Genomic DNA, 27,777 nt, shown 5'->3' with positions numbered 1-27,777 from the left:
TAACCCAGACCTGGAAGCACAAGCACAGCCTCATCCTTGGGAAGAAGGCAAAACCTCTGGAAAAGCTCTGGGATGCTGCTCCAGCATCTGCCATGGGAATGGCAAGGACCAGCAGGAGAGAAACTCCGATTCAGCTGTACCCTGCACCCCCAGCCCAAAAAAAAGTTGAATTTCCACTCCCAAAAGGCCCCAAATGTGGCTTCAATCCCAAATTGTTTCCCCACACCCCGGCTCGTTAGGGAGCAGAGCACAACAGCACCAGGCATCCCGTTTAAATTGGAGATTCTGACCTTTCTGCTGAGGATCTTCCCAGCCATCCCATTTCCAGGGTTTTTTTGGGGTTTTTGTGTGTGTTTGTGTGTGTGTGCTGGCATTTCCTAATCCTCCAAATGAGATTGGATGCAGCTTTTCCAATATCATAATGCACTGCATCCCCTTTTTCCCAAGCCCTCGGGTAATTAGAAGGTTTTTAAATGCCCATAAACGAGTGCTGCAGTGCTGGGGAGGAGGGGACAGCCACTCCAGTGTCCCCACGGGGTGGAATCCAGCGTTTGCCCTTTCCCAGTGAAACCACCCCGGTGCTGGGCACTGGGAGCCACTGGCTCCATTCCCTGGATAAGGCTGGTGCCAGGAACCTCCACAATCACTTCTGGCTCCAAATCCAGCGTCCCTGACGGAGGGATTTATCTGGGGACACTTCAGGCCAATGTCAAAGGCCCCTTGTCAATAACCTCGATGTTTTTGGGATAAAAACAACCCTCAAACCCTGCGGAATTGGCTCCTCCTGGTGCAGCATCTCTGGGAGCAGGGACTGGGAATCGCTTCCAGTGCACCGTGGTCCGTAAGGAAAATAGATTTGCTGTCCCAGGAGGGTCCTGGGAAGCCAAACTTTATTCCAACAGATGGTGCTCCCAGGGGAGGGCACCGCGATCCCACCAGGAGAGCTGGAATTGCAAACACCCCTGGGGAGCTGCGGAGGGAGGGGATAGCCCTGTTTTTAGAAAATACCAGGAAGAATCGCTGGTTTTGGGGGGAATATCGCTGTTTCTGAGGCGTGTTTGCAAAGCCCTCGGGCAATGGAATCCACAGGCCCAGCCCGTGGCAGGTCTCACCTCCGCCCATTCCCAAAATTCCCGGAGTTTAGCCGGAGGGAGGGAGCGCCGCGAGGCCGAACACAATCCCGGGGGATTAAAATAGCACAGAGCAGCTCCTCAGCCCCAGGCTGGGACTGAGGCAGCATTCCCAGCCTGGTTTCCTATGGAAACGAGCGCCGCGGTCCAGCCGCGTCCCTGCGCCTGGCACAGGGATGAGAATCCCGCAGGATCCAGCCCTGCCCCGGCTGCATTCCCACCAGGAATGGGGACCCCGCGGGATGAAGGGACCCCTGTGGATGTGTTGGACACCCCCCGCTCTCCTGGCACCCGGAAAGCGCCGCGCTGCCAGCCCGTGCGCCTGGATGTGGCTTTGGGAGCCGAGATTCCCAAAGATTTGGGAGAAGTGCTGTCCTAATGAGCTTCAGGAGTTCCCTCTGGAGCCCTTTGGAATTCTCTCCTCACCTGGAGGGCCTCGCTGTGTGCCACAGCCGGGAATGCTGAGGGATTGGGATCACGGCAGAGCCAGCACCGGGAAGGGGATGCGGGTCCCAGCTCCACCAGCACCCCCTAAAATCCCCCCCAGCGCTTAAAGCTGGCAATTAGAGGGGTGGGAGAAAAATTCCCGCTCAAATTAATCCCTTTTGACTCGCAATTTTTTCTTAATCCCAGGCTCGGGAAGATTTGGAGTTAATTTTTAATTGATCTGACAGCACAAAAAAAAAATAAAATTTAAAATTCCACAGATGCAAACAAATATACCCGCAGACATATCCCATTATATATTTATATGTCTATTTATTTTGATATATTTAGCAATGATATATTTATTTAGAACGCTTATTTAGATAATTTATATGCATTTACATATATATATATATGTAGCTATATATGGAATGTACGCGTTTATCCATATATTTATTTATTTACAATTTAAATGTGGATTTATATTTTAAATGTGATTTAATCCTTGCCGGCTCCATTCAATAATCCCCGGGCCGGTCCCGAGTGCCGGGAGGATGGAACCGCATTCCCGGGGGGATCCAGATCCTCAGCATCCCTCACCTTCAGCGCTGCCGGGGCCACCCGAGAGCTGCTTCCCTGCACTGAAAAACAAGAAATAAATTAAAAAACAAGATCCCAGGGGGGCGGCGGGAGGGAAGGGGTTAAGGCCGGCAGCCGGCGGAGGGAGCGGAGCCGCTGGATGGAGACATTAAGAAGCGGCGCCCGGCAGCGGCAGCGGGCAGAGCCGAGCGGCAGCGGCCGGGCTGGGCTCTCCTCGGCCGGTACCGGCACCGCCGGAGCCCCCCCGGGCGGCACCGGCACCGCCGGAGCCCCCCCGGCAGCGGGGCCGGGCCGCGGGCAGCGCCCGGAGCCCCCCCGGCCCCGCCGCTCCCGGGGGCGGCCGCGGATGGAGGCGGCGAGGGATGGATGGAGCCGGGCATGGAGCCGGGCATGGAGCGGCGGCCGGGAGCAGGGCCCGGGGACGGTGAGGAGGAGGAGGAGGAGGCGGTGGGGGAGGAAAAGGGGCTCGGGGGAGGGGGAGAGGAGCTGCCGGTGCGGGGAGAGCGTTGGAACCGGGGCTAAAGGAGAAAAAAAAAAACAACCCCAAAACCCACACAAATTAACAGCGAAAAAAATAAGAGAAGGAAACAAACAACACCACCACCCTCCACAGCCCCCCCGCTCCTGCGCGAAAAATGCGATTTAAAAAATAGGAGAAAAAAGGAACGCGGAGCTCCGCGAGGAGGGGTCGGCAGGAGCCCGGCCCGCCGGGAATTGCGCCTGGGAATTGCGCTGGGAAGCGGCGGCTGCGGGTGCGGGAAGTTGGGGGGCACCGGGTCCCCCCGCGGCTTTGCGGGAGTTGATGATTCCCGCCTCATCCCGGCAGGGATTTTTCGATGGTTTCTGCTGGTTTGGGAAGGGTTTTGCCTCGCTGACGGAGCCAGGCAGGAGAGAGCTCTCCTCATCCTCATCCCCATCCTCATCCTCATCCTCATCCTCATCCTCCTTCCCAGACCTTGTGCAGGAACATCTCCGCCGGGGAAATAAGGAGCAGAAGGGAACGTAATCCTGCCAGAAGCCTCTCCCCTGTTTATTTTCCTCTTCCCACATCCTTGCTGGCAACTTGGGGGAATAATTTAACATAAAGATGAGCAGGGAGAGCAGAGGCAGTTGCAGAACGGCGTGAAGGTAACCTTGAGCTGAGCCCTATAAACCCCGGCCTCGTCAAGGCAGGATTAAAGAAACTTTCCTGGCAATCCAGAGCTGGGAATCCCAGCCTGGCCCTGGGAATTACAGCCCCGGGGAGCCCCCACCCAGCCTGGCCCTGGCCCACTGCACCTTCTGCTCTGGTGAGTGCTGTGTCCTTCCATCCTCTGGGAATTTATCTGGGAGTTATCCTCCATCAGGGGCTGTCCCTTCCCTGGGTTGGGAAAGAGCTCTCCCTTGGAATATCCAAAGCTGTTGACCTCCAGGGGCTCCTCCAAGACAGGATTTGTTAGCAGTTGTTAGGTTTTTTAATGTATATTATTATATTATAGATATTATTAGTAATTGTATTAGCTATATATTACATATATTTTACATTTTATTAGCAGACACTATGGTTTTATATTTATTATTCTATTATCCATATTATTAGCCCCTACCATGGTTTTTATATACATTATATTATAATATTCCACATATTATTAGCAGTTATTAGGCCCAAGGAGAATTCTCCTGGGGTTTTGCTCTGGTTTTTGGGATGCTTTTCCCAAATCCTGGTGTTCAAAGACCCTTGTCCAGCTGCAGGTGCCTGGGTCCAGAGGGGTTCTTCCATGTCAATATCCCTGTCTTTTGGGGTCCTGGATGTTTGGAATCCTGGCAGATGGAATCCCCCCCATGGAGCCCTGGCTCCCAAGGGAGACTTGGGGATGGTTTTTCTCTCCCAGAAAAATATTCCATTCTTCCTGGGGGATCTTTTCCCTGTGGAAAGCTGGGCCAAGCCTCAGCAGCTCCAGGCTCCCACCCGGAGTCACAATTCCCATGGCTGAGGCAGGATCCAGGAGTGTTCAGCACCATCCCAGCTCAGCCCAGATCCTGGGAAAATCTCTGCTTCTCCCACCCCCCTCGGACCAGCAGGGACTCACTGAGCAGAGCAGGCAGCTCTGGGCTGGGAATTTGTCCTTCCCAGTGCTGTGGCTGTCTCTGGAGCCAGGAGCTCCTCCTGGGGCTGGGGAAGGAGCGTGGGACAGCAGGAGCTGCCCGTGCTGAGGGATGAGCCTGCAGCATCCATGGGAACGGCAGATCCCTGCCCAGCCCGGCCCCTCTGCCTCCCGCAGCAGGGTGAGGGAAAGGAAGGGATCAGCTCTCCCGGGGAGGGAGGTTTTGAAGGAAGTGTTGCACGAAATCCTCCTTCTCACCCCATTAACGTCCGTGGGCTGTGCGAGGCATTGTCTGCTGCTGGAAAAGCTCGTTAGTTAATTGCCCCAGTGCTGCTGTAATCCCAGATTAACGAGGGCTGAGGCAAATCTCCGTGGAGCAGACCTGAGTGTGGGATTTATGGGGAGATTGGATTCGGCTCTTCCCTACCTGGGGAGTCCTTGGGGGCTCCATCCTGGGCTGGATGTGCCGGGTGCTCCCATGGGAAGAGCTTTTTGTGGCACCCACGAGGGGTCACGCTTCCCAAATCCCCCTGATGGTCCTCAAGGATCCCATCGGGATGGGATTTAGGCAGGTCCACCTGGATTTCCCTCGGGACAATCTCCTTTCGGTGCTTCTCACCACCCCCCGTGAATCCTGGAGCCAGGACTGGGCTCTGGTGCTCAAAACCTGGGCATGAAACCCTTTGGCTGCTGCGGGGTTTTTCCTCCTCGTTAAGCACCAGGAGGAAAACAGCAGCGTCCTGGCTTTCCCTGGAATGAGGAGCTGCCAGCTCGGGATGTGCCGGCAGCTGCGGCTCGGGAATGCCTTCCCACAGCGACAGGGACCTGCAGGTGTCCATGGATGGGGTGGCCAGAGGATTTGGGGAGGATGAGCAGAGCAGGGAGGGCCGAGCATCCCGCAGTGGGGGCTGCCAGCCCCGGCACTGCCTCTGGAAAAGTCCATCCCGTGTGTCCTAAAGCTCCTTCTCCTCCGGGATTCGGGCAGCTCCGTCTGGGGGGAGCTTTGCTGAGCCAGCAGCTGGCTGGGATGGCTGGGATCCAGCTGTGCTTCCCTGGGGAACAGCCCCGGCCTTCCTCCCGCCCCCCTCCTCCTCCTCCTCGGCTCCCCATTCCCTGGGATGCGCATCCCGGCTTCCCAAGGCTGATTGAAAACCCTGACTGGGTTTTGCAGGCTGGGCATGAAACCCCCCGAACGTGAGACATTGAAACTGCTTAGGTTAAACCCTGTCACAGACACTCGGCGTCCTCCGAAGGAATTACATCACCTTTTTCCAAGGGCTTGAGTGTCGGGAGGGTGGGAAGAGACGGGAGAGGGAGTCTGGAGTCACTGAGACCCCGCAATCCGGGGTGGCCTCTCCCAAATACCTCTGTGTGTGACCCAAAAATAGGGAATTAACTGGGAAATTGAGGTTTCTCAGCCTTGGGCGCAGGGATGGGGCTGATGCCGGCAGCAGGAATGCTCAGGGTGGGATGCTGGAAGCCGGCAGGGATGTGGTGGGGGAAGGTTGGGATCCTGCTCCCCAGCATCCAAATTTAATGCCCCTGACCCCAAAGGAGGGAGCTTCCCGTTCCTTTTACAGCCCCACCCAAAACACCCCGGGCAGACGGGATAACGCTGCTGGAGAGAACCGGATCGCCCAGACCCCTGGGGGTGCTGCAGACTAATTAATTAATGAAAATGCTAACGATGCTGGGAGGGGAGCACCGAGCCCCACAGCTGTGTCCCCGCTGTGCCACCTCATTTCCATCACCCCACAGTTCCCTGGACCCTCTCCCTGCCCCATTCTCTGCAATCCACGGCGATTTCCTCCCCTGTTTCCTTCCCTGCCTTCGGCAGCGCCGGGTGCTTTTTAAATGATTCATGACTTAAACCATTTTTCTTTATGAGCTGCTTTTCACACTTGTGAGGGGAATTCAGCCTCCAAGAACCTGGAACGGGCTTTGATGGAATTGTGGGTGGAGGAGCAGAACGTGAAGTAAAAACTCCCCATTTTCAGCTCCACTTGGGCCATTGTGGAGGACAATTCCCAGGGAAAGGAGCAGAGCCATGGAGATGGGATTACCTGGGAATTAGGGGCCTGGAGGCAGCAACATTTCTTTGCTTCTGGGGGCTGGAGCAGGCTGCTCCTCCCAGCTGGGATTGGGTTTGGGAGCTTCTGACGTGTCCTACAGCAAATTCCCATCACCATCATGGTGATCCCATCCCGTGGGTGTGGGGTTTGGGCAGGAATCAGCATCCTCAGGGGGGAATCAGCATCCTCAGGGTGGGATCAGCATCCCTTGGGCAGGAATCAGCATCCTCAGGGTGGAATCAGCATCCCTTAGGTCGAGGTCTGGAACATCAGTGGGAATCTGCAATGCCAGGCAGCTCAATGTCATAATTAAAAATGGGGTTAAACTTCCTTAAATAACTTGATTAAACAAAATTGCCTTTCTGGGCCAGGCTGCAGGCCCTGGGCTCGTGTAGCTCTGTCCAGTGATTGGAATAAGCCAGGGCAGGATCCGTCCTGATGTTCCTGGATTTATTTATAGCTCAGCCCTGGCAGAAACGGGGCTGGTGCCCTGTGGGCTCTGTCCTCTGGAGAGCACAGGGAGCACTAAGAGGAGGTTGTGCAATTAGCACGACCTCATTTCAGAGGAGCATTTAGAGCCCTTAATCAATTAGTCTGGGGCAGCCCCGAATGGATCCCACATCCTTCTGGATCCCAGTGCCTCATGCCCTGGGAAAGTGCTGAGGCCATTGATAAATTCCCAGAATATTTCAAAGCCAGTTTTTGTCCATAAGCAAAATCACCTCCCTAATTCCAGTCCAAACTCCTCCATGGGCTCCCAGCAAGGAGGAGGATTTGCAAACCCCACAAAACGCTTGGGAATCCCCCACAGAAATCCACCAGCAGATGGGCAAATCCTGGATCTTCAAATTGAGCCAATAAATCCCTAAGGAGAGGTTTTTCCTTTGCATTCCTGCCTGGTTTGGCCTGTGGAGGGGATTTTGTGGAAGCCCAGGCCTGGGAAGTGTCTCACCCTTGAGGATGAGGATCCGATCCCGGTGCAGCTTCCTGGGATGAGTCTGGAAGCTGCTGAGTCAGCTGCTTTTAAGGCTTCCCCGGCGGAGAGGAGGCACAAATGCATTTCTCAGCAAAATGAAGGCAGAGGGAAGCTGAATAAATAAGCTTGGCTTTGATTTGAGGGCGACTGACAGCTCCCTGTGCTCGGCTGGCCCCTGGGAGAGGCACGGGAAGGTTCTGGATGCTCCAGGTCTGCCCTGCTGGGATGGAACAATCCTGGTTTATCTCAGCTTCATTCCCAGCCATAATGGGGTTTAAATTCAGCCCCGTGCATCCATTTTCTGCTTTTTTTAACGAGTAGAAAAGGGTGAAAATCCATTTCCATGGGGCTGGAAAAGAGGGTGGGCAACTCCACCTGGAATCTTGGCCTGCCCAACCTCTGCCTGGGCAGCAATTCCAGGCTTGCAGGACATCTTGTAGGACAGTCCTGGGGATGGAGGCTGGAGGGTTTGAGGGGTGGCAGCGCCCAGGGTGCCCAGTGCCACTGGAGGTTGGACTGGTGCCACTGGAGGTTGGACTGGTGTCACTGGGGGATGTGCTGGTGTCCCTGTTGGGTACTGGGGAGGACATGGAGCTGCAGGAACTGCTCTGGGATGGAGGGACACGAGGCTTTCTGGTGGTTCCTGCACCCAGGTGGGTGGGTTTTGGTGACAGCAGGTCCAGGGAACCTCCATGCCCTGAGTCCTGTGTCCCATAAGTCCTGCACCCCACGGATTTGGGTCTTTTACCCCATTCCCTGAATCCTCCACTGCATTTCCAGGCTTGGCAGAAGCATTCCAGCGCTCCCAGGGTGCCCAGAGGGGTGCAGCACCTGCTGTCCCCGTGTCCTGTGGCGTGGGACCGAGGTCAGTCCCTGCGTCACCGCCCTCCCCTGGGGTCACCCCGCTGATGTCACCACCCCTCTCTTTGCCAGCCCCATTCTTCCCCGTCCCTGTGATAAGAAATGTTAATGAGGGGGTGAAATTGGATATTGCCCTGGCCTGCTCCTCCTCATGGAATGCTGCTGGTGGTTAATTTGCTGTTTTTAATGGGCCCATTGTTCTGCCGGGCTGGGGGAGCCACGTGAGGGTGTTTGGCCCTGCTCGGGTGGGAGGTGCTGCCCGAAGACAAGTGAACCTCGGGGCTCAATAATTGCAGAGCAATTTGAAGACAAGCCTCAAATCCATAATTGATGGGCCCTTCATTCATCCCGGACCTGCTCCCACCTCTCCACCGCAGAGGGATGGATAACCATGGGTAAAGCTGGCAAATTACCGAGGATTTCCTTGCCCTGGGGACAGCTGGCACGGCTCGGGGAGGTGGGTTGGGTGTGCAGTGGTGCTCAGGAGGTATCCCAGGGCTGGGATGAGGATTTCAGCTCCTGCTGGGTTTATATTGAGGCAGAGCCGGCTGTTGTCCCGTTGATGGGATGGGGATTTTGGCTCCTGGAGTGGGGATGGATGCAGGCAGGGAACCATTCCCCAATCCCGGCCGGACCCACATCCTGGAAATCGCCCCCACTGGGCTCTGCTGAGCTTTGGCTCGGGGTGCTGAAGGCTCTGGGGGAGCAGGGAGGGATTCCCCAACCCTGGCACTGCCAGCCGGGGGGATTCTTCCAAGGCTGCAGCTCCCGGGGCTGGGTCACTCCCCTGGGATGCGAGCAGGGGGCTGGATCCCAGACAATTCCCCGGCGGATAATTCCCTCAGTTCCCTGCTGTCCCAGCAGTTTTCCATCCGAGCAGCCGCCGGGAGGCCCGGCTGAGGCCGCTGCATTGCGCTGCCTGGGGACTGCCCCCGTTTGCTTCATTAGTCTGGATGACAAATTGTGTCACCAGTGTCCCCCGGCCACGCCGCGGGCTGGGCTGGCACTGGCTCGGCAGCGGGGTCGGGGACAGGACGGGACCCCTGGGGACACGGTGGGGACCGGGGGTGGCCGCTCCTTCACCCCAGCGCGGGGGTGGAGCCGTCCTCACAAACCCAGGGAGCGCTGCTGGGATGCAGGGAATGGCGCTCTCGGGTGGTTCCTGCATCCCTCAGCCCCGGTACCCCCAGATGGTACTGGGAGCACTGGCGTCCATACTGGGAGCACTGGTGTCCGTACTGGGAGCACTGGTGTCCGTACTGGGAGCACTGGCGTCCATACTGGGAGCACTGGCGTTCATACTGGGAGCACTGGTGCCCGTACTGGGAGCACTGGTGCCCGTACTGGGAGCACTGGTGTCCGTACTGGGAGCTCTGGTGCCCGCCCTCCCTGCCGCCCCCGGGAGCCCGGAGCCGAGCCCATTATCTGCTCCAGACAATTAGCAGCAGCATTAATGGAATATATGCAAATGCGCAGTAATTGACCTGTGACTCCGCAGTTCATGATGGAGAAGGATGAGCTCCAGATGGCTTAATGAGAGTAATTTAAGCCCCTTCTTTATATGCTGTGCCAGAGCCTGGCAGCGGCCAGCCGCGAGGGGAGGAGCAGGGGTGACACTGGGGACACTGGGGAGCAGGGACAGCCTTGGGGACGCTCCGTTTGCTCCCCAAACCACCCCGTATCCAGCTCCCACCCCAACCCGGGAAGGTGGATTTGTTCTGGATAAGGAAAAGCCAGAAAATCCTGGTCAGGGAGTGCGGGAGAGCAACCAAACACCCCCGGGACCACCGGGCTGGGGCTGCTCTCCCAGCACGGCCCCCCCTCCCTGGCCATGCCGAGGTGCACAAAAACCCCAAACCGCTGCTACTCCGAGGTTACTCAGCCTTTACTCCGGCTGTGCTGCTTTGGGGTTGTGCCCCTCCACTGCTCTGCCCCAGCCCTGAGCTCCACAGAACTCCCGCGGCAGGGCCGGAGGTATCTGAATAACCACTCTGGGAAACCAAATTAAAATATTGATGTATAATTCATGCCATATGTTCCACCAATATTTTTTATTTAATCAACTGAAGACAGATGGCAGGAACATAGAGGCCATTAAACTAATGGCACTTTGTCTTTCCATTTATTTCCGTCTCCTTTCCTAAAATAAGACGAGGCCGTGACAGGCAGCACACCCCGGGCACTGGATGTGTCAGCAGGGGCATTTCCCACGTGGCATTTTCCTAGGAAGGGCTGGAGCAAATCTCCCATAGCTGGGGGGCTGGAGGGAGAGAAATCCAGCTGGATTTCTCGGGAAGTCCAGCCTGGTGGGGACTGTCCCATCTCTGCCTTTCCCGTGCCAAGAGCCACCAGGTCCTGGTGCTCCTGGGACAGCAGCATCCTGGTGGGAAAGGGGGTGCTCCTGGCTGGATGTAGAGGATGTCACAGCAATCTCCAGCCCCTGGGATCACGAGGGACTGGAGGGACACCCAGGGATGTCGTGCTCCTGACCCTGTGGGATGCTGGAATAGCAGCACCCCACTGCCCACGCATGGATTTCAGCTGGGATCTGCTGCTGCAGAGGTGTTTGGATCTCGGGGTGCAGAGTGCGTGTGCACAGCTCATCCTCCTGCGGGTGAAACTGGAAATTTTCCCCATCCCAGAGGCATCCTGGAGCGCCTCTCCTGCACGATGAGGCAGAGATGTGCAGGCTCAGGGGTTTGGGCTCACCCCACCAGCATCGCTCCCACTACACCTGGGAGAGGTGGAGCTGCCCCTGCCCAGGGCTGGAAGGCGATGAAGACCGCGGGTGGCCTTCCTCACCCCCTGGAGGGGCAGGGCCACCATCCTCCCGTGTCCTGGGACGCTTTTCTGAGCGAGCCTCTCTCTTTCACTTGCAGGTGGAGATTTCTTGCCCTGGGAGTGAGCTGAAAGGGGTTTCCTTACACAAAGCGTCCCAGGCAGCATTCCAGGCTCCAGGTGCCTCCAGGCACCTTCCACTCCTTGTCTGAAAGGGCAGCGGTGCCGTTCCCGTCCCAGCGATGCCTGACGGAGCCGGTGCCGCCGGGAGCGAGGAGCTGCGGCAGCTGATCGGCTTTCAAAGCACCTTCAAACCTCGATTTCCTTAACATGATCCCTCCAGCAGCGCAGTCCCCGGGGCACAGCCCGGCGGCTTTGCCGGCAGGAGAATAAATCGGGTGACAGCCAGCGCTGGAACACCCCGGCCACGAGGCGGGGACCCCAAATCCACCTCCCCCAGCACTCCAAGACTTTTTAGGGTCGCGTAACAGCTTTGCACGACCTCACCCTGCAGCCCTCACCCCATTTGCTCGCCGGGATAATCCCCTCCTCGGAGCATCCCCGGAGCCGCAGAGCAGCTTCCCCGGGGAAGGGATGAAGACGCTATGGCCAAGCTTCTGCTGAAACTCCAGCGGTATTTTCGGCGCAAACCCGTGCGTTTCTTCACGCTGCTGGCTCTGTACCTGGCGGCGGGCAGCTTGGTTTTCCTGCACTCCGGCTTCTCCGGGGAGCCGCGGGTGCCGGGGAGCCCGCGGAGCCCCGCGGCCGCCGAGGGGCCGGGGCTGCCCTACCTGGGGGTGATGCAGCTCGGCCGCGGCTTCAAGGCGGCGGCCACCATGCCGGCGAGGGGCCGACGGCACGGCCCCTGGTTCAAAAGCACCTCCAAGGAGCCGTCGGACAGGGGAAAATCCCGGGAGAACGGCGGCCCCCGGAGCCGGGCGCTGCGGGGCAGGAGCGGCCGCGAGAAGGAGGAGGACAGAGGTGAGGGATGGGGATGTGCTCCAAAGGGGGTTTCTGCTTTTTGCCTCTCCCAGGGGGGCATCGCGAGTTGGGGCAGTGGTGTCTGAGCTGGTTTTGGTTGTGTATCCCCGCCAGGACCACCCCCCGCTCCAGGAAATGGGTATTTATTTGTTTATTTATTTATAAACCGCGTGCATGCGCTGCTGGAGCACCGAGGTTTTCTTCCCACATCTCACGGGGATGCTCTGGGGAGCAGCATCCCACTCTGGAGAACATCACTGCAGAGAATATTTCCAGAAGGATCTTCTCCCTCCTTCTTCCCTCTTTCCTTTCCTCCCTCCCCAAGTGCCAATAATGTGCTTTATTTTTCCATCTTCACTCTTTGCCCTGGTGCATCACCGAGCTCGGAGTCCTCCCTTGCTCTTACAGGTGATTTTGGGGATGGCACCTGGGGGATGCTGTGCCCCATCTTCCTCCCACTCTTTGGCTCTGCCAGGGGCCAAATTCAGCTGTGATTCTGTTGGCCTGAATCAACCCAAAATCCGGGTTTGTGTGGGTGTTGTGTCGAGGTGGGGCTGGCTGTGATTCCATGGAAGTGCAGACAGGGCTGGGGCCTCTGGAGCCAGGAGATCCCTGCCTGGCTGGGGTCTGGTCAAGTGGGTCCATTATTAATGGTCAAGGATGAGAAAATGGACTAATTCCCATTGATTTTTTAAATTGTATTTATTTATCCTGAAGGCAGCCAGAGCTGCACATTCCGTGGGATTTGGGTGGCTGGACTCCAGCAGGAACCCCCAACCCCACGGCAGACTGGGGCTTTCCCAGGGGTCCAGGCTTGATCCCCCAACCTGGGCTGCTCCCAGGGCGTGGAGGGCTCCTCCTCCTCCTCCAGTAGGACATGGCTGTTCTCATTCCAGGAATGATGCATGGTCCAGGCATGGGAGCCAAAGGAAAAGTGGTGCTCACAGGATTTTGTCCTGCTAAAAGGAGCTCATGGGGTTCCCCACTCCGAGGGGTCTCTGGGGAGTTTTGCAAATTAATGCAAATCCATTAATGCAAATTGACTTCAGTGCAGCCTCAGCAGATGGTCCCTGAGGCCAGGCTGTCCGTCCCTATAAAGACCCCAAGCAGTGCCCGTGTCACCCGGCCATATGTCCCGAGTGCTCCAAGATTAACCTCATCCAGCACTGCCAGCAGGGATGGGATGCTGGGCTTGGGATTCCTGGCTTTATCTGCTCCCAGGTGCTCTGGGAATGTGATTTTCCTCTTGGAGAATCTTGGCAGCTCCTGAGTGGGATGGTGTGGGGAAATTCAGCAGCTTGAGAAATCCCACGTGCCCGGTGTTCCTGGTGTGGCTGGCGGAGCTCCCCCTCGCTACCCTGCTCCTCTGGAGCCCTGGGATATCTGTCAGGAACAGGTGGATTTAATGGTATTGATAATTAAGTGGGGACAGCTTAACGAGGTGGCTGCGGAGGCTCTGCCACGTGAAATCATTCCAGAGGGAATACTGCTCCAAAAATGGTTTAGAGAGTGATGTGCAGCTCCCTCTTCCTCCTCTTCCTCCTCCTCCCTCTCCCGGCAGTGTCAGGTGAAGGTGTGGGTGGAGAACAGCCCTGTCTGCCAGGGAACGGCCTCATCCCCACGGGAATGCAAATCCCAGTGGGAAGGGGCATCTCCTGCCTCCAGCCAGGGAGGATTTTAGGCAGTGAAGCCAAGGGAAGCAGGAGCAGACCCCAACCTCAGCCACATCCATCTCTGGTGCCTTCCTGGACAAATCCAGCTATTCCCACCTGTGATACACAACCAAGGAATTCCATGAGGATGCAGGGACCAGCCACCCCAGGCAGCTGGTCCCTGCATCCCCAGCTGGAGCCATCCCTGGAGCCATCCCTGCATCCCCAGCTCTGGGAAAAATGGGATGCTTGGGGAAGTTAATGACAATCACTGGGTGGATGTGTGTCTCTGCTCGCAGCCGTGTTTCCAAAATTCCTCCTGGAGAGGTCCACCTCTCCCTACGAAGTGCCAGTCCCACCCTCCCCCTTCTCTGTGTCCTCGTCTGTCCCTAATTATTCCAGCTGGCTTCCCAACGAGTGGCAGCACGCATATGTCAGGAGCACTGGATTGAAGGTAATGCACATCAGTCACCGGCTCCGTGCAAGTGTCTGGAGCCATCCCACACCCGCTGGAATCCTCTGACCTGCCAGGACCTTCTCATCCCTGTGGGAATGCCGTGTGGAGTAACTGGGAATTATGGCTCTGGTGGTTCGAGTTATCTGGCACATTTCTCTCCATCTTCCTCCTCTTTGGCCTCCAGGCTGGCTTGGGAAGGTGGCTGCAGCACTGGTGGGGGCTGGGCTGTGCTGGGATAATTGGGAATGAGGGGGTCTGTGAGTGGAGCACACCATGGATGGGGTGAGCTGGCTCAGGGACCCCAAAGAGCGTGGAAAGCAGGGAGGAGGTGAGAAGTGTTATCCCAGAGTGTGGCTTGGAACTGGAGTGGCACAGTGAAAGAAATTCCTTCCTGTGAGGAGGGGGAGGCCCTGGCACAGGGTGCCCAGAGAAGCTGTGGCTGGAAGTGTCCAAGGCCAGGCTGGGTGGAGCTTGGAGCAACCTGGGGTAGTGGAAGGTGTCCCTGCCTGGTTTGGACCTGGAGTTTCCAAAGCAAACAAACAGGGAATGCTGCTGCACCAAGAGGGGTGGGGTCAGAGGGTCGTGACCCTGTCCCCTGTCTGTCCCCAGCCCGGTACATCGGCTGCTACGAGGACAACACCCGGCAGAGGACCCTGCGTGGGATGTCCTTCTTCGACTACAAGAAGATGACGGTGTTCCGCTGCCAGGACAACTGCGCCGAGCGGTAGGGACGGTGACAGGGGCTCCGTGGATCCCAGCACACTCCTCAATCCCTGCACACTGGCTCCGTCAATCCTTTCCACCATCTCCATCAATCCTTTCCCACCATCCCCATCAATCCTTTCCCACCATCTCCATCAATCCCTGCACACCATCTCCATCAATCCTTTCCCACCATCTCCATCAATCCTTTCCCACCATCTCCATCAATCTTTTCCCACCATCTCCATGAATCCCTGTGCACTGGCTCCATCAATCCTTTCCGATAGGATAGGATAGGATAGGATAGGATAGGATAGGATAGGATAGGATGAAATGGAATTATATGATATTAGATGATGGATTAGGATGTGATAGGAAAATAGGATAGGAGGTAGGATAGCATGGAATGGAATGGAGTGGAGTAATAGGATAGAACAGACTAGAAAAGAATAAGGATAGGATAGGAAAGAATTGCAGAATGGGATGGAATAATGGAAAGGATAGGATAGGATAGGATAGGATAGGATAGGATAGGATAGGATAGGATAGGATACAATAGGATACGATAGGATACGATAGGATAGGATAGGATATTTTTAGTTGAAAGTGCCCTACAAGGGTTATTGACCCAAAAACGAATCCCTGGCATGCACTGCTGATCCCAGCACTGGCCATAAGCAAGAATGCTCCATGGATAGGATAGGATAGGATCCAATATTTTCAGCTGGCCGTGCCCTACAAGGTTTATTAACCCAAAAACAAATCCCTGGCATGCACTGGTGATTCCAGCACTGGCCATAAGCAGGAATGCTCCTTCCAACCCCCCTGGAGCCGCGGGGATGTGCTGAGATCCCGTTTCCCCCGGGCAGGGGGTACCTGTACGCGGGGCTGGAATTCGGGGCCGAGTGCTACTGCGGGCACAAGATCCAGGCGTCCAACGCCAGCGAGTCCGAGTGCAACATGGAATGCAAGGGAGAGAGGAGCAACACCTGCGGCGGGATCAACCGGCTCTCCATCTACCGCCTGGAGCTGGCCCAGGAATCCGCACGCAGGTGTAAGTGGGAGGCTGATCCCAGCTCAGCCCTGGGATGGGGGATTCCTCTTGGTGCTGGAGGGGTGATCCTGGCATTCCCGAGCTGGGTCATGGCTCCATGGAGGTTCTTGGAGAGTGGTTCTTGAGTCCGGGGTAGTTTTGTTCCTAAATATCAGGAATCTCCTTGTGGGGAGTGCTGTTGGCTGGGGTTGGGTGGAATGAGGAGCCTCAAGGACTGCTGGAATTCGGGGAATTTTGGATGCTGATTTCTTTCCCCATGGCCAAACAGAACCGTCAGTATCTCCTGTGTGCGGTGCAGGATGAAGGATGTGTGGGATTCCAGACAGAGATGAGGGTGCTCCCTCGTTTGGCTCCCAATTAGGGAGCTCTATAATTACCCACATTCCCTGCTCACCTTTCCTCATATCCAAGGAATGGGAAAGGGGATGGCAACAACCAAGAATGCACGAGGGGCTGAGGGTGCCAAGGATGGGATTCCAGACCTGACCAAACCTGGCCCTGCTCTCCTCTGGCTCTGCCCCTGCTCCAACCCTGGGATCACGGAGCTGATAAAAATACCCAGGAAAATAAAATATCCCTGACTTTGCTGCCGGGGTTTTGCTCTGATTTTGCTCCGTCAGCAGCCAGACGAGCATCATCCATGTGGCTGCACTGCTGGAGGGGCCAGGAGCCACTGGAGCAGTCGGGAATGCCGTGTCACACGGAGTGGCAGCAGTGTCATTTTTGGAGTGTCACTGGGGCCAATCTCTCTCTGTCTCTCTCCCAGATGGAAGCGCGATATTCCGGGGCTGCTTCCGCCGGCCCGAAAACGTCTCCATCGCCCTGCCCGCCAGCCAGCTCATGCTCAACATGTCCGTGGATAAATGTGTGGATTTCTGCACAGAGAAGGTACTGGGATAAACTTCTCTCCTTCATCTTTGTTTCCATCAGAGTCACACCGGGAGGTCTGAACCCAGTTTAGGGACATTGTTTTTGTGTATCCAAAAAGGGATAAATGGATTTGTGTCCCTGCCGTGGGAGGGAGTGGAGCCAGCAGCAGCCCTGGGAAAGTTTGGGATGGAGCATCCCAGAATGAGAGTTTAGGTTGGAAGGGACATTAAAAGGAGCCACCGTGGGGTCCTGCCCCAGTCCAAGGAGTCTCATCCTCCAAGCAGGGAGGGGAAAGGTTGGCAGTGGGAACTGGTGGAGGGTGGATGCTGGAGTGGGCTGTAAGGATGCTGGGAATGGTCTGGAATGATGCTTGAAATAGGTTGGAAGGGTGCTGGGAATAAGGCAGAAGATGCTGGAATTGGAAGGATGCTGGAGAGGGCTGGAAGGAGGCTGGAATGGGATGGAATGGGCTGGAACAACACTAGAATTGTCTGGAAGGATGCTGGAATTGGAAGGATGGTGGAATGGTCTGGAAGAATGCTGGAAACGGGCTGGGAGGATGCTGGAAATAAGGTGTAAAGATGCTGGAGTTGGAAGGATGTAGGGGTGGTCTGGAATGGTGCTGGAATCGGAAGGATGCTGGAATTATGTTGGAATGTTCTGGAATTATGCTGGAATGTTCTAGAATTATGCTGGGATTGGAAGGATGCAGGAAATGGTCTGGAATATTCTGGAATGATGCTGGAATTGGAAGGATGCTGGAAATGGTCTGGAATGATGCTGGAATGTTCTGGAAGGATGTTGGAATAGGAACGATGCTGGAAATGTTCTGGAATGATGCTGGAATGTTCTGGAATGGTGCTGGAAAGTTCTAGAATTATGCTGGGATTGGAAGGATGCAGGAAATGGTCTGGAATATTCTGGAATGATGCTGGAATTAGAAGGATGTTGAAAATGTTTCGGAATGATACTGGAATGTTATAGAATGATGCTGGAAATTGTCTGGAATGATGATAGAATGTTCTGAAATGATGCTGGAATGCTCTGTAATTATGCTGGAATGCTCTGTAATTATGCTGGAATGTTCTGGAATGATGCTGGAATGTTCTGTAATTATGCTGGAATGTTCTGGAATGATGCTGGAATGCTCTGGAAGGATGTTGGAATTGGAATGATGCTGGAATGCTCTGGAAGGATGCTGGAATGTTCTGGAATGATGCTGGAATGCTCTGGAAGGATGCTGGAATGCTCTGGAATGATGCTGGAATGTTCTGGAATGATGCTGGAATGCTCTGGAAGGATGTTACAAACCACCCCGCGCTGCCCAGCCCGGCCGGGTGCCGCGGGCGAAGGCTCTGCCAGGGCTGGGGGGCGGTGCCAGCGCCGTTCCCTCTGGCCATCCCTGCAGGAATTCCCGCTGGCAGCGCTGGCGGGCACCACGTGCCGCTGCGGCTTCCCCAGCACGCTGTTCCCGCTGCACGAGCGCGAGGACGAGCAGCTCTGCGCGCACAAATGCGCCGCCGAGGAGTTCGAGAGCTGCGGCTCCGCCGAGTTCCTGCTCGTCTACCAGACACAAGTGCAGGGTGAGCTTTTCCCCACCTTTCCCCCCAAAAAATGCCAGCTGGGAGTGTGAGGATCCCGTTAAAAACGAGCGGTTTTTAATTCCCTCGGGAAATCAGGGCTCCTCTGGTGAGCTGTGGTTGCTGCCTGGCTCGGCTGCAGATTCTGTCTCTGGCAGGATTCCTCCTTCCCAGGGCTTCTCCCACCTCTCCGTGATCCCACGGGAGTCTGCTATCCAGAGGGGACAAGCTCCAGGGAAAAATGTTGGGTGGACAAAGGCTGTGAGCAGGCAGAACATTCCCGAGAGAGCAGGGAGCCAGGGAAGCGCTGGGAGAAAGGAAAACTGTTCCTGGGAGAGGAAAGGGCTGAAGGAAGCAAGTGAGGACCCAAATTCGGGTGGTTTTGGGTCAGTCTTGTCACGATCCTTTGGTGTTTGGGGCTGTGCTGGAAACACTGCTCGTTGATTCATCAAAAAAGCAGGAATGTTTCTTGGCACAGGAATCCCTGTTAGTCACTCTTCCCTAACACACAGCTGGGAATGACAGAGAACTCTTGGGAAAAATCCTCTGAGGACTTTTTGGGTGTTTGGGACTCTTTGAGGCATCCAGGACCCTTTGGGATGTCCCTCTAAGCCTTAGGCAGGGCCCCTTTCCCTGCCCAGCCACCTCCTCGCCCCTTCCCCAGCATTTTCCTGGGAGAGGCAGCGTTTCCCCAGACATCCCAGTGGGACAAGCAGGTTTCCATGACACATTCCCGATGTGTCTCCCTGCAGACAACCGCTGCATGGACAGGAGGTTCCTGCCCAGCCGTGCCAAGCAGTTGGTGGCCCTGGCCAGCTTTCCTGGAGCTGGGAACACCTGGGCCCGGCACCTGATCGAGCTGGCCACCGGCTTCTACACCGGCAGCTACTACTTCGATGGCTCCCTGTACAACAAAGGTGAGGGCAGGGCGCTCCTGGGGTGCCACCCCAGCTGGGGACAGTCCTGGTGACATCCCAGGGGCTGCAGGAAGGGCGGGGCAGGGCTGGGTGTGAGCGCTGCTGCTCCATGTGGTGGTTTGGGATGGAGGCTCCTGGTGAGGGAATTCCTCCCTGGGAGGGTGGGGAGGTCCTGGCAGGGGTTGCCCAGAGAAGCTGTGGCTGCTCCGTGCCTGGGAGTGTCCAAGGCCAGGCTGGACAGGGCTTGGAGCAATCTGGGATAGTGGAAGGTGTTTGTTTCCAGGAGGGTTGGAATGACATGAGCTGTAAGATCCCCTCCAACCCAAAGCATTTTGGGATTCTGGTTCTAATAACCCACCCCATTCCCAGCTCCCCCAGTTTAGAACCACCCACAACAGTTTTACCTGGAGACCTTGAAGGTTTCTCCTGTTATTCCTCCACTTTTTGTGGCTTTGAGAGGAAATTCTCCATTCCTCCTCAGCTGTTGGGATCTGTATCTGTGCCATGTGGCTGGTGGGGGCTGTACCCAGGCTATTCCCTAAATCCCCATTTTCCCAACACCACAGGCAGCAATTCCTTCCCAATTCCTGCAAATCCAGCCTTGCAGGTGGGAGATGCTCACTGAGGGAGCACAGTCCCAGCCCCCAGGGTGCAGCAGCATCCCAGGGAAGGGAGCAGCCGAGGGAAAAGCCTTGGCTGGGTTTTGCTGAGCCACACGAGCGTGGGCTCCGTGTTCGTTCCCTGTCGCAGGGGCCAGGAGGTATCCAGGCAACCGGCGGATTTATCCACTGCTGAGAGCCAATTACACCTCTCTAATTGATGGAATACCGCTCCTTCCAGCTCATCCCCCACTCCAGGTGCATTCCAGGGGCTGGGGTTGATGCTGGCTCAGCCCCATGCTCAGTGCAGGGTCCCCTCTCTGGACCCCCCATGACACCACCCCCACCTTGGGCTGATCTGCTGCCCCACCGGCACAAGGATTTCCTTTTATTTATTTATTACTGGGAGAGTTTCAGCTGTGCTCAGGGAGCTTTTAGCCATTAAATCTGCCCTTGACCCCTCAGAACAGGCAGAAGAGCCGAGTGTGGCCAGGGAGGTCACCCTGAGGGGCCCCTGAGCCTGTGAGCCACCCACTCATCAATTTTATGAGACTCATAACATGGGAAAAATAAATTATTTCCATCTGGGAGAGGGATGCAAATCCTCCTTCACGCCCCAGCTGCTTTCATCATCCAACTGGATGACGAATTTTGCAAGAGATTTTGCAGCCTGATATCCCTGTGATGTTCCCTTTCATGGAACCGTGGGATCCTTTGGCTTGGAAAAGCCCTCTGAGACTGAATCCCACTGCTCCCCCAGCACTGCCAAGGCCCCCACGTCCCCAAGTGCCACATCCACAGGGCTTTTAAATCCCTTCAGGGATGGGAATTCCATTACTGCCCCGGGCAGCTGTGCCAGGGATTGATCACCTTTTGGGTGGAGACATTTTCCCTTATATCCCATCTCAACCTCCCCAGCACTGCTTGAGGCCATTTCCTTCAATCCTGTCTGGTTTTCCCTGGGAGCAGAGCCCGACTCCCCCAGGCTGTCCCTCCTGCCAGGAGTTGTGCAGAGCCACCAGGTCCCCCCCGAGCCTCCTTTTCCCCAGGCTGAGCCCTTTCCCAGCTCCCCGTCACTCCCACTAATCCCAGCTCTGTCCTGGCAGGATTCAAGGGCGAGCGGGACCACTGGAGGAGTGGGAGGACCATTTGCATCAAGACCCACGAGAGTGGGCAGAAGGAGATCGAGTCCTTCGACTCGGCCATCCTGCTCATCCGCAACCCCTACAAGGCGCTGATGGCCGAGTTCAACCGCAAGTACGGGGGACACATCGGCTTCGCCGCCCACGCCCACTGGAAGGGCAAAGGTAGGCCAGGGAATCCTCTGGGAGAGCTGGGAACTGCTGGGAAAGCCCAGCAGAGCTGCAGTTGGATGTCCATAAAGAAAATTTTGGGCTGTGCTGTTCTTGGGTTTCTTTTTTGAGATGACCCCGAGGTGTTAGAAAGTCTCTTTTTCCCCGCGACCAAAGAAGTCGAGATTTGTCGGTTCTGCTTTTCAAGGTTGTTTATTTTTTTCTTATCTATTACATTGTTTCTCTGACCTGCTGGGACCTGTCCTGCAGGTCGGGTTGTGGCACAGCGCCTGCCCTTGGGGCGGTGTTAACTTTTTATACTAAGAACTACGGGTACTTTATTTATAATAATTTTCCAATACCTATCACCTGTGTTAGACAGTCTAACTCTACTCCACACCAATCCAAAAGTGTCACCATCCCAGCAGAATGTGGAGGACAAGAAGAAGGACAGGACACACCCAGGTTCCTCCACCTTGCCTCTTGAACCCCCATTCTAAAATCCCAAAATTTTACTTTTTCACTATGACAAATTATCCTTCTCCTCAAACTCTTGTGGCTTGTAAATCTTCACACAAAGTTGGTAATTTTTTCCATGGGCTAAAATCGAAGGCACGGGTGTTTTTTACTCTGTGCCAAGGTCTCTGAAACCCTTGCCAGGGTCTCGAATCACCCAGGGCAGTCAGAGGAATGTCCTGGGTCCCGAGGTGCCACCACTTTGGGGCCATCTCTTGGTGTGACCGTGGATGGTCGTGGGTTCCCGTGTTGGGTGGGACAAGATGGGAAGGGATGGAACAGAACAGCAGGCCCAGGCAAGGATGGGCATCTCCCGTCCCCAGTGTGACCGCAGGGGGTGGTGGCAGTGCCCAGCCCCTCCCTGTGGTACCCAGGTGTTGTTTCCATGTGTCCAGCTGCTCCCCAGCCACCACCTCTCCCACGCGCAGGCGTGTGCCACAGGCTGCTTAATTACAGCAATTTCCAAATTGCTGTTGTGGGATTGACTTCATTGGAAAGAGTTAAAATGTTTAGCTTGATTGAACATCTGCTACCCTTAATTCCGAGTTTATTTAAGGGGAGCTTTGGCTGCTGTGGCTGGGATGTGCCTGGATTTCGTTATCTCCGTGTGCTCTCAGCGCTGGGCACAGCCCAGCCCTGCTCTCCCCATCCCAAAAAACCAGCAGGGTGTGGTGTCCCACTTCCTCAGCCTTGTGTCCCTGGGCTGGCACTGTCCCCACTGTGGTGGCACAGGAGCCTCTTGGTTGATTTTTTTCCCCATCCATGTGTGGATAGAGCCAGGATTGGTATCCCAGCACCACAGGGAGCCTCCTGAGCCTTCCCAATTCCTGTCCAGGGATCACAGGGAGCCTCCTGAGCATTCCCAATTCATGTCCAGGATCACAGGGAGCCTCCTGAGCCTTCCCAATTCCTGTCCAGGGATCACAGGGAGCCTCCTGAGCCTTCCCAATTCCTGTCCAGGGATCACAGGGAGCCTCCTGAGCCTTCCCAATTCCTGTCCAGGGATCACAGGGAGCCTCCTGAGCCTTCCCAATTCCTGTCCAGGATCACAGGGAGCCTCCTGAGCCTTCCCAATTCCTGTCTAGGGATCACAGGGAGCCTCCTGAGCCTCCCCAATCCCAACCCCCTCCCCAGCCTGTCCCTGTCTCCGAGGGGAGGGAGATCCAGAGGGGACCCTGCCAGCACAGTCTTGTTGGATGCACTTCAAATACATCACCAAATTCTTTCCAGAGGATGTGTGGAGTAATTAGCCAATGGGTTAATTGTCAGGTTAATTAACCAGTGCTGGGAAAGATGGAGATTTTCCATTGCATGGTTGGTGACTCCATTCCCAGCTGGAGAGGCCCCTGAACACGAAGCATGAGGGTCCCATTCCCAACCTTCCCTGCAGCTCAGCTCTCCAAAATTATTTTCTTCTCCCAGGAAATAATTTTGGGGCAAATTTGGGGAAAAAAAATCCCCAGCCCCTCTCTCCAGCCTCACCCCCAGTGCTGAGGGGGTGTTTTCCCACTTCCCCCAGCCCATTCCCAGCCCTGCAGAGGCCAAGCCCCTGTTTGGTTCCGTGGCATTAATTTTACAGCGTCCCTGGAGCGGCTCCAAAGCAAAGTTTTATGTGCTGTGATTACACAAGGTGAATTGTCCTGGATCTGTTTAATGGAACACATCCTGTGGTTAACGATTCCTCAGGGAATGAAACCCAGTCCAGCTGTTAATCAGGCCTTGGTTTTGCGGGGAGGACACGAGGAAGAGGGAGATGCCTGGAGCTTTAGTGCAGCACTGCCAGGAGAGATGCGGCTGATTATCGGCGTCTCATCAGCCCTCTCCCCACCTGATTTGAATGGCAGCGTCAATTAGCCAGAAGGTTAATTGAGATGTTTCAGCAGGGATGGGAGAGGACACAGGGAACATCCACTCACATCTGCTGGAACCCTGGATGCTGAGAATTTTAAACTTTCTGTGCTGAAAGGCACGGACCTGCAAGAGAACACTGTATTTGACCTGAGGCTGTGGAGAGGGCTTCCAAAATTGATTAATAGCACTGGTATTAGTGTTGCCCTATTTTTTTAAGTTTTTCTAAGCCTTCTGATGTTTACATTCTTGTAACGAACTTTCTCACACACTTTCTGTAAATAACTCACTGTTTTGCATTCTTTTATGGAGGAGGAGAAATTTGATGGACTGTTGGTTTGTCCAGTGTCATTGGAGAGGTGGCACTGTCACCCTCCAAAACACTGTCACTTTTGGAAATCTACAGATGTTGGAGTCAGAAAAGAAACTGCCCCCTTTTACCTTGGAAAGAGCCGCTGAGTCTGCATTGTGTTGTTTCGTGTCCTATAGTGACAGTATTAGGGGTGTGTAGTGGCTTAGAAGTGTGTGAAAAAACTTAGATTTGGGGTTTTAGTATGTGGTGTCCCACCTCAGAGCCCACGAGCCAGAACATCCCCTCAGGAGCATTTCTGGGGGGGGCAGGAGCAGTTTGGGGGTCTAGAAGCAGGGTCCACACTGCAACCCAACCCCCGTGAGGAGCAAACCTTGGGGCTGAGCTTTGGGGTGTCCCAGAGCCAAACCAAAGGATCCCACACACCGGGAATGTGCCGAAGGTCCATTTAGCCAAGATGGAGCCAATTTGGCTAAATTGCCAATTGCCTAAATGGACCATATACTAAACCATATATTATATACTAAAACCCCAAAACTTAGATTTGGGGTTATAATGTCTGGTTTAGTGTATGGTCCATTCAGCCAAGATGGAGCCAATTCTCCATCTTAGCTAAATGGACTGTATACTAAACCATATATGATATACTAAAACCCCAAAACTTAGATTTGGGGTTTTGGTATATCGTATATGGTTTAGTAAATGGTCTATTTAGCCAAGATGGAGAATTTTATGTGCAGGTTAGATGTCTTAGATGTGGGTTAGATGTTTTGTGTGTCTTTTTTTGCACCTTCTTCTTCACGAACCCGCGTCATTTCCTCTAACTGAAATTCCAACACACATCCTCTGCCCCATTTTTTTTTTATTTTCCCCCCCCAGAGTGGCCGGAGTTTGTGGCCAACTACGCTCCGTGGTGGGCGACCCACACCCTGGACTGGCTGCGCTACGGCAAGAAGGTGCTGGTGGTACACTTCGAGGACCTGAAGCGCGACCTGTTCGCGCAGCTGCAGAGGATGGTGGCCCTGCTGGGCGTCACGGCCTGCGAGGACAGGCTGCTCTGCGTGGAGGGACAGAAGGACGGCAACTTCAAGCGCTCGGGGCTGCGGAAGCTGGAGTACGACCCCTACACGGCCGAGATGAGGAAGGTGATCAGCGGCTACATCCGCACCGTGGACGCGGCCCTGAAGCTCCGCAACCTCTCGGGGGTGCCTGAGGATTATTACCCCAGATGATGGTGACCACAGCGGGGGGATTGTGGCCGAGGGTGGCTCGGTCCTCCCAGATTCTGCTTAATTCCACCCAGTGGGTGGCTCCTCTTTTAACCCTCCATGCGCTGCTGTAGCTGTTGGTCACTCCCTGCATGAGCCGCCACAGGTCCCCAGCCACCGCTGAGCTTTTTGATGGCCAGCCTGGGGACACGGGTGCCTTCCCTGCTCCCCCGGGGTCCCTGCTCCTGTTCTGGCTGCCCCAGCCCTCCTGGGAAGTGCGGTGGGACGTCTGTGTGCCCCCAGGATGTCTGTGTCCCCCCAGGCTCTCTGGGGACATCGAGCTGCTCAGGCCGTGCCTGATGCTGCTGGAGCTGAGCTCCCTGGGGTGGGTGTCCCCAAAATCCCAGCCCTGCAAGGATTCCACTTGTTCTTGGATGGAACCTTCGGCCTTCCCAAGGGAGGATGGACCAAGGGCGTGGCACTGTGTGGGCGATGCCCCCGTGGATCCTGCCTGAGGTTATGGGATGGCAAGGCCGTGCTGTGCAATGTCCCCAAACCTGGTGGCTGTGGCCCCTTGAGCCATCCTGTGGCTCCCTGAGAATTCCCTGGAACTCCCCAGCCACAGCACCAGGAAAAGTTGCTGCTGCAGCCCCTGGGGGGGCCCATGACCCCCCACCAGGGTGGCTACAGGTGGAAGCTCCCCTTCCCTGGGGATGCAGCTCCAGAGGGGGACGTTTTCCCTGGACGCAGGAGCTGCTGGCACCCACGAGCTCATCCAGGCCTCCTTTCAGAGCCCACGAGCCAGAACATCCCCTCAGGAGCAGTTTGGGGGACTAGAAGCAGGGTCCACACTGCAACCCGACCCCCGTGGGGAGCAAACCCTGGGGCTGAGCTTTGGGGTGTCCCAGAGCCAAACCAAAGGATCCCACACTCCGGGAATGTGCCGATTTCCGGGCTGGCTTTGTGCACAGCTGCATGTGGTCCCTGGCTGTCCCCTCATCCCACGCCACCCTCCCCATCCTGGCTTTGTCCCAAACGAGCTCCCCAAGGCTCCCAACCTGCAAAACCCCTTGGATGTAGGTGCAAAAGCCATATATTGTACGCAGCCTTTTCTAGAGTTAGAGATTCACCAGTTGGCTTTTAACTCTTGATCCTGATAGAAATGCAGGCACAGGTCGAATCCAGAGACCACACTTGGTGTCTATTCCAAGAGAGAAGAAAACTCCCTGGAGAAAAAAGGAGAATTTCAATAAAAATCTATTTTTCTAACGTGTGTGTGGAGCAGAGCTGGGCTGGGGGCTCCTGCTCCTTCTTTCTTTGAAGAAGGTGGGAGATTGGTTCAGAGGGAGCAGCTGCCCCATTTTTAACTCTTTAATTCTTTAAAACTCTTTTTAAACTCTTTAATTCTTCCCTTGACAAACGGCTGGAGGTATTTTGGCGTCCATGGCAGCGGGATTGGAGCTGAGCCCACACTCCTTTGCCCATGGCAGCCCCGGGGTTGTCATGTCAGAGCAAACCCTCAGGGTACCCCAGCAATTACAGGAGAGGTTTTGTTGCTGCTCTGCCTCCCCGAGTGTTTGTGGGGCCACCTGAGCACCCCCCACCACCCCAGACCAGGGCTGTGGGAGCAGAGGGAGAACAGCTCCCTTCCCCTTTAATCCCATTAATCCATTTAAACCCATTAACAGGTATTTAAATCCCATTAATGTCATTTCTGTGCTGACAACCAAAGCTGCTCCTTTTTGGGAGCTTCACTACCTCGAGAGTGTCCTTACAGACAGATTTAATGGGATGCACGGGGAGATTCACTGCAGGATTTATTCCTGACCTTCCTCAGCACCACAGCGAGAGCTAGGTGCAATTTATCCCTTATTTCTAATCCGGAGTTGGTGAAATTCCTATTTATTTGTATTTTTTAAGCAGGGATGTCGCCTCACCTCGGCCTTGATTTGTTCTGACAGGCCCCGGCCCGAAGGGGCAGCGCTCCCTCCCGCCCCGCGGAAGCAATTAACCCCTCAGAGCCAATTAATCGCCAAGATAAAACAATTAAGGGATGGCATCGCGTGCGGCGCTCGGAGCCTGGGCTGCAGCTTGGGAACAGGGAGGGGATCCCACATCTGCAGCTCCACCCCCACAAACCCTTCCCACAAAAAAGCCTGGGAATATCTCCAGCCTCCAGCAGTATCAATTTACATCCTCTCTTTTATTTCCCTGCTTTTATTACGCCACAATTGGGGGGTTTTGGGTTTTTTGGTTTTTTTGGGGGTTTTTTTGGGTTTTTTTTGGGTTTTTTTGTTTGGGTTTTTTTGTTGTTTGTTGTTGTTTTGGTTTTGTTTCTTTTTTTTTTTTTTAATTTAAATTGCACCGAAATGGAGCAGTTTGAAGATATTATGACCATGTCAGGGCGTGCTGCACATCTGGCTGCACCTCTGGATTCTGGGATCCCCCTTCCCCTCATCCCACTGATGCAGGAGCAGCTTCCCCCTCTCAGAGCATACACTCTGATTTTTTTATTTATTTACTAAACGCAGGGCTGTATTTTAACCACGTGGAACTGGCACGTAAGGATGAAATTCCTATTCCCCCTGGAAAAAGGAGCCAACCACCCTTCCCTCATCATTTTCCTGGGGAAAGCTCCTGACATTTAACAGCCAGGAGGCAGCACTCAGCCTTTCTTTCCATGAGGATCTGAAAATCTGGGAATCTTTCCGTTTGACTCAGCCTGAGCATCCCTGGGTGGGCACAGCCCTGCCCTGCCCGGCTGTGGGGCTGGAGGGACCGTGACCCCCCCTCCTCCTCCTCCTCCCTGCATTCCTGCAGGAAAATTCATCTATTTTTGGCAATCTCACATCCCCGGGAGCGTT

At 55.2% G+C, this 27,777-nt stretch overlaps 1 protein-coding gene and 1 long non-coding RNA gene across 3 annotated transcripts; one reads left to right on the top strand and one right to left on the bottom strand.

Moving 5' to 3' along the window:
• Window positions 1-1,869: 1,869 nt before the first annotated feature.
• LOC135282440 (uncharacterized) lies at window positions 1,870-3,243 on the bottom strand. The gene is made up of 2 exons (XR_010348609.1): window positions 3,112-3,243; window positions 1,870-2,197 (listed from the first exon to the last, which is right to left on the bottom strand). It is a non-coding gene; the product is annotated as an uncharacterized LOC135282440 (long non-coding RNA).
• Window positions 2,187-26,182, top strand: WSCD2 (WSC domain containing 2). 2 transcript variants are annotated; one of them, XM_064392230.1, is made up of 9 exons: window positions 2,187-2,580; window positions 11,029-11,908; window positions 14,627-14,741; window positions 15,589-15,773; window positions 16,540-16,661; window positions 18,052-18,226; window positions 18,976-19,140; window positions 20,846-21,046; window positions 24,585-26,182. In XM_064392230.1, exons 2-9 carry the CDS (start codon window positions 11,533-11,535, stop codon window positions 24,935-24,937), a joined length of 1,692 nt encoding a protein of 563 aa, XP_064248300.1. In that variant the 5' UTR covers window positions 2,187-2,580; window positions 11,029-11,532; the 3' UTR covers window positions 24,938-26,182. The 2 variants fall into 2 exon arrangements, with proteins under 2 accessions (XP_064248300.1, XP_064248301.1); XM_064392231.1 differs by lacking the exon at window positions 2,187-2,580 and adding an exon at window positions 3,108-3,445.
• Window positions 26,183-27,777: the final 1,595 nt, after the last annotated feature.

Source organism: Passer domesticus, chromosome 17 (assembly GCF_036417665.1).
Source record: "Passer domesticus isolate bPasDom1 chromosome 17, bPasDom1.hap1, whole genome shotgun sequence".
Classification (NCBI taxonomy): Eukaryota; Metazoa; Chordata; class Aves; order Passeriformes; family Passeridae; genus Passer; species Passer domesticus.
This window is presented reverse-complemented; position numbering and strand designations above follow the sequence as displayed.

Coding starts and splice junctions, on each gene's coding strand:
- WSCD2 (XM_064392230.1), top strand. CDS start 11,533: ATGGCCAAGCTTCTGCTGAAACTCCAGCGGTATTTTCGGCGCAAACCC. Junction 14,742..15,588: donor CAGGACAACTGCGCCGAGCG/GTAGGGACGGTG, acceptor TCCCCCGGGCAG/GGGGTACCTGTACGCGGGGC. Junction 21,047..24,584: donor CGCCCACTGGAAGGGCAAAG/GTAGGCCAGGGA, acceptor TTCCCCCCCCAG/AGTGGCCGGAGTTTGTGGCC.